Source organism: Coenobita brevimanus, chromosome 15 (genome assembly GCF_032717465.1).
Source record: "Coenobita brevimanus isolate Jiangsu-jjx chromosome 15, ASM3271746v2, whole genome shotgun sequence".
Lineage (NCBI taxonomy): Eukaryota > Metazoa > Arthropoda > Malacostraca > Decapoda > Coenobitidae > Coenobita > Coenobita brevimanus.
The window spans coordinates 31,392,277-31,398,276 of record NC_136968.1 but is presented as its reverse complement, the minus strand read 5'-3'; the positions used below and the strand labels follow the sequence as shown (position 1 = coordinate 31,398,276).

Here is a 6,000-nt window from a genome sequence, read left to right as displayed (position 1 = left end):
CTGATTTGCTTTCATCTGACAAAGATCCATAACCCTTTTCAGCTCAACTGATGGTCAGGTGTAATCTGACTACAGAATTTATTTGATCTGTAACCAGGGAGGTTAATTCCTACCTAATAAATTAAGCCTCATAAAATTTACTGCAACCAAGACTTAGCGGTTGAGTTGTGAGAGAAGCCCTGTTCTGTCAAATGAAAACATGCCGACTATAATCCTGTCGTAATCAGAAGTCTTTAGAAGTTTCTGTAAAACTGTCTAGTAGCAGCAAGGAAAAATATCAAGTAGGTAACTGGACTGAAGGGCTTAATGAAAATTTACTTCCTTCAGTTTAATGCCTATTCATTTATTCTTGCTTCCTTCAGACAGGCAAATCCAGTTTAGGTTAAGATTTATCAAACTGGAACAGACAGATATAACTGTTCAAAAGAAAATCACTGAATATAATAACCTTGTCACAGTCTGATCAAAATGGAAAACATGTCATCAGAGTGAAAAGGTTTAGTGACAACATATTTCTAGTCTTCTGAGGAATTACAGTGGAATCTCCTAAATCACATGATTCTAAATAGCAGATTCGTAATATGCAGCAGCTTCAAGCAAGTTTGCAACATCAGTAAATCGTGGAAATGACACAAAATTCGCGGATGCAGCCATCAACAGTGACGCTTTTCCAATGCCTCGTGTAATATGTGCCACCATTACATCAAGTTTGCGCATCTAGCTGAGCATGAACCAATCACAGTCAAGCATGGCAATTACTTAGACAATCATATTTAACCTCTTCATTACCAAATTCCACATTTGTATACTCCCACATACATAAATAAAGTTCGGCTGAGAAACCGTATTTGCTCATGTATATGGGTGTTTACATGAGATATAAAAGGACATACAGGGGAGTTTAATACTCAGTTTGGCCTGAAATAATGATGGCACATGTTGTGACTCAATGGCAACTATGGTCCATCTATTTTATGAAGAGCATTTGGGCGTTGTCCCTCTTGGGGAGTCCCCGTCCCACAGTGTTGCCATACTTTGTACTGGGCAACTTAATCAGATTAGAAACAAGGCGCTAATCTCTCCCTCCCAGCACACCACTCTCTCTCTCTCTCTCTGCATATAGAAATTGCATTTTTTATAGATTTATTTCTATAAAAAGTCTATACACTTTTATGAATAAATTGTATTTAGAATTTGAGGAAAAGCCTCCAGACTGACCGTCTGTCTGTCTTGTTGCGCTCTTATTCATTCCCTTTCTCCATGACCTTTCCCCCTACTCTCTGTTTCTGTCTGTCTGTTTCTCTCTCTCTCTCTCTCTCTCCCTCTAACATTATTTTTTGTTATGACTGTGATTTTCTCCTTAAAGTGTGAGGTTTATTTGTGGTTTATAATTTCGATTTATTTTCCACACCACTACTGAGGTTAAGGAAAAGCCTCCTGACTGTCTTGTTGCTTTTAAGGGATAATTTATGGTCCTCTGTTTGCCTTCTCTTCTAGAAAATACTTATTTACATTGTAAATAAGTTCTTTTTCTCTACTGTGGAGCACACAAAAGCAAGTAGCAGGAGTAAGAGCATCCATCTCAGGTGGCAGCCAGAGTGGAAATTACCTGGATTAACATGGTCACTCTACCCTTACAAGCGTGGCAACGTTGGAAAGCAATGTTGCCAAGTGTTGTGGTATTTATAAAAAGTACCTGTTACTAAAAGAAAAAAAAGAGGCATTTATAACACTACATAGCTTTATTAAAGAATTAAATATATATATACTGTAAATAAACTTCATTTACAAGTAGTAAATAGCTGACATGAGACAGAGAGGTGTACATGTTTGGCAGAGAGGCGGCCTAGGAAATTCCCAAGAGGGACAACGCCCAAACGCCCTTCATAAAATAGACGGACCATAGCTATAACGTCATGTACCCAGTCATGGCTCTGGCATGTGTCATCGATTTATGCAAATGAGCTAATTTTGTTTGGGGGCACATTGTATAATATGTATTTTGATTTTGTTATATATATGTACCTATATATTGTGATATAATATAGAACAAATGTGATTGTTGATATCAATGCTCATGGTTGCCTAGCAACAAGTCTGGCCTTGCTGTACTTGAGAGTGGAGGGAGGGAAACAAGTGCTTGCAGGACAGTTACACCGTTTCCTCGTGAGAGGAGGTACGCAGGATTATACCGTACAGTGCCATGGCGTCATCTGAGAGTGAAAGTGATGTGGAAATGGAATGTGATAGTGAACTGGAGAGATCAGATGACAATGAGACTCAACCTGACTCATACGAAGAATATATGCCTGAGAGTGACAGTGCAGTGAGCAGTGACGACGAGAGTGAGGAGGAAAGTCATGCTTCCGACATCAGTTCAGCTGTCGCCTTTATTACCAGGCCCTGCTACCCCAGGATTCACACTTATGGCGAATCCCTTTGCAGACCAACGACCCAGCCCTTTGCCTAAAGCTATTGATTTTCCCGATATGCATCCAGCCATTATTGACCATCATCAAGCACATGCAATGAGAGCCTTGAACTGTTTTCAGCTGTCTGTTTCCAATGATCTAGTCCAATCCGTGATTGTGGACGAATGAGTGGGCACACTAATTCTTCACGAAGGACCCTCACATCAAGTCTAACAAATTTATGGGGAAGAAGTGGAGGATGTTCACGAGGATGAGGTGTATTAATTTGTTTGCAACTATTGATGGGACTCAACAAATTACCAAAAATCTCGGACTATTGGAGCACCTCATTACTCTGCCAAGGACCGCCTGTGTTTACAACAGCAATAATGAGTAGGAATGGGTCTTCACAAATCCAGCGTTTTATCCGATACTCACACCCTGATGATGCAGATGTCAAGAGGCCTATTACAAGAATATCCACCTTCCTTACTATGCTGCAGGAAAACTGCATGCGGTACTTTTCTGCTGGGGAGAATTTTGCTGTGGATGAATCCCTCATTCTCTACAAAGGCAGGCTACACTTCAGGCAATATATCAAAACCAAGAGGAAGCAGTTTGGACTGAAACTCTTTGCACTATGCCCTAGCTCCCCCAGTGCCAGAGGATACACATGGAACTTTTGCTGATAAACACCGCACCTGTATGACCTGATGTTGGAGGATCCAGACCTGTCTGCCTTGGGCAAGTCTGAGCGAGTACCAGTTTTCCTCATGGGCGACCTCCTGAAGGTGGGAAGGCATGTGGTGCTAGATCACTGGTATTCTTCCTTGCACCTTACCCAGTACTTACTAGAGAGGGATACACTAATGACAGGCACTAAATGTGCAAACAGAGGAGTCCCCCAAATTGTGAGAAATGAAGCACTGCAGAAAGGCCAAGCACTATTCTCAAGGAACAACAACACCCTTCCTGTGAAGTTTAGAGACAAAATATGTCAATGTAATCACCACCATGCACGAGGCAAGGTTTGTGGAGAGAATGGTGTTGGGGGGAGAGTGGGAGATCATGCTGGGTAAGGCAGTGTTCCCACCGGGAGAAGAAGATGTACCACGTATACATACCAAAAATCATGCGTGAAATTTGAAAAATGTGCAAATAATGGACCTCGCAATTGCAAAAACATATGGACACACTGTCGGGACTGAGCATGACAAAACGTTGCAACGTACCCATACGTTACTGGGACGCGGCGGGTTAAGGGGAGGCATGCTATGGCATTCGCAAACCCTGTATTTAACTATTCATAACAAAGTAACTGTGTATCTCCAGAAAACACAGGATAATGTAAATAATTTATTATTAAATTACTTTAAGTTGATGGCTGTACCTAACCCCCTAAGTTAAAAAAGTCTCTCCTAAGCTGAATGCTGGGTGGTCTATATGATATGCATCTCAGTTCTTATGTGCTGCAGGGAATACTCAGCATTACCAGTGTGAGGGACACTTTCATGTGGTGGCACTGATGAGAGCCAGGCAACTCCACAACTGGTTATACAAATGTCCCTCTATTTTTTTCCTATTCCCCAAATGGAAGATGCTGGACTGCAGGATAATGGCAACTTCAGCCTACAGACCACTAAGTTCATGTCCAAATGAGCCTGGAGTTGAAACTACTACAATACTACTCTGCATAACTTTATACCTCCCATAACCCATTTCACTGTTTACAGAGTATGCTTCTTTACATTCAGTAACTGTTTGGATGATTTATAATTTCACAGTGTAAGTTGGAGAAGAACAGGGAGGCTTTAGGAAGGGAAGAGGTTGTGTTGATCAGATATTCATTCTTAGATCTTTAGTGGAAAAGTTTCTAGAGAAGGGAAAGAAGTTGTATGCGGCTTTCATGGATTTGGAGAAAGCATATGACAGTGTGGATAGACAAGGATTGTGTAAAGTATTAAGAATATATGGAGTGGATGGGAAGTTGTTGAATGCTGTGAAGAGTATGTATGATGGTGCTAAGGCTGTAGAGAGTGTGGATGGTGAACTGAGTGAATTCTTCTCTTTGAAGGCTGGGTTGAAACAGGGATGTGTTAATAAAAGAGGTACAAGGTAGGGCAGTGGATGTTGGAGTGGCCTTGGTGAGAGAGGGTAGTGTTTGGAAACTCCCTGTTTGCAGATGATACTGTGTTGTTGAGTGAAGACGAAGGAGAGCTGCAAGGCTTGGTGGATGAGTTTGGGAGAGTGTGTAAGAAACGGAATCTAAAGGTGAATGTAGGGAAGAGTAAAGTGATGGTCTTTGAGAGAGGCGAAGTCAGTGAATGTACAGCGAGGCTGGATGGTGAGGAATTGGAAAATGTGAGTACGTTTAAGTACTTGGGTAGTGTGATGAGTAAGAATGGAGGTTTGGAGGGTGAAGTGCTTGAAAGGGTACAGCAGGGAAGAAAGGTTTCTGGTTCCTTGAAAGCAGTGATAAGAAGCAGGGAAGTGAGCATGGAAGTGAAAAAGTTACTACATGACAGTATTGTGATACCATCTCTAACTTATGGAAGTGCAGCTTGGACGTTGCTGGAAGGACACAAGTCAAGAGTGAGAGCAGTGGAAATGAGTTATTTAAGTGGAGCCTGTGGTGTCATATGGAGAGACAGGCTGACAAATGAGAATAGAAAGGAGCGTTGTGGTGTGGATGTGGATGTGATAGAAAGCGTTAGGAGGAATACACTGAGGTGGTTTGGCCATGTCGAGAGGATGGAGGGTGAAAGACTGATGAAGAGAATGTATGTGAGGTGGAGGGGGGAAGAGGGAGGGGGAGGCCGAGGATGAGATGTAGGGATGGGGTGGAGAGGTATATGAGAGAGGGGTGTGTGAGTTGGGAGCAGGGCAGTGAAATGGCCAGGGACAGAGTGACATGGAGGCGATTTGTTTGTGGTCACCCCAAACGGGATTGAGGCGTATGGCAATACATAGATAGAATTATCTGTGCTCCTCATACCAGCATATTCAGTCATCCCACAAAACACACAATGGGAGGACACAATTTTTGAACTACCTTACATCATCATCGAAAGGCACCAAGTAGTACCATAGTACCGTACTTGCAGCCCCAGGTTCAGCTGGTATATGATCCCAAAGGATTGCAGGCTTAAACTGTCCTCCTCCTACAGTCCATCATCTTCCTTTTGAGGGACAGGGGGGGAACTAAGGAAGAGTTGTGTAACTTGGTAATGGAGCCACCTAGTTATATAAATGTCAACAAGAGAAGGAGTCCCACTCCAGCACTTAAAGGCTGCAAGAATGAGAAGTAATAAGCCACTGGAGTAACATGGCTAAGGGTTATATTCTTGTCAAATAAAAAGGCCTGCTAACACCCTTAGAACCTTTTCCTTCTTAATTTATTCTACATATTAACCCCTTGAATCCAATGACCAGGTTGTTATTTTATTTTCCTTACCTCAAGGCAATTTTATTCAACTTGGAAAAGATGTGTAGCTGATTTTTTACAGTCTATAGCTATCCCTTCCTGACAGAGTCATCTCCCCTAGGCTGAATAAAATCATCTGGAGATAGAAAAGATAAAAACGACAAA

General features: G+C 42.0%; 1 protein-coding gene across 1 annotated transcript in view; it reads right to left on the bottom strand.

Annotated features, from left to right (window-relative positions):
* Positions 1-2,761: 2,761 nt before the first annotated feature.
* LOC145390725 (uncharacterized) overlaps positions 2,762-6,000 on the bottom strand; it is a 78,506-nt gene continuing 75,267 nt past the window's right edge. The window contains exons 3-4 of the mRNA XM_080265519.1: positions 3,113-3,196; positions 2,762-2,780 (exon numbers count right to left, since the gene is read on the bottom strand). Coding sequence (XP_080121645.1) covers positions 2,762-2,780; positions 3,113-3,196 — 103 coding nt within the window. The remainder of the gene's footprint in view (positions 2,781-3,112; positions 3,197-6,000) is intronic.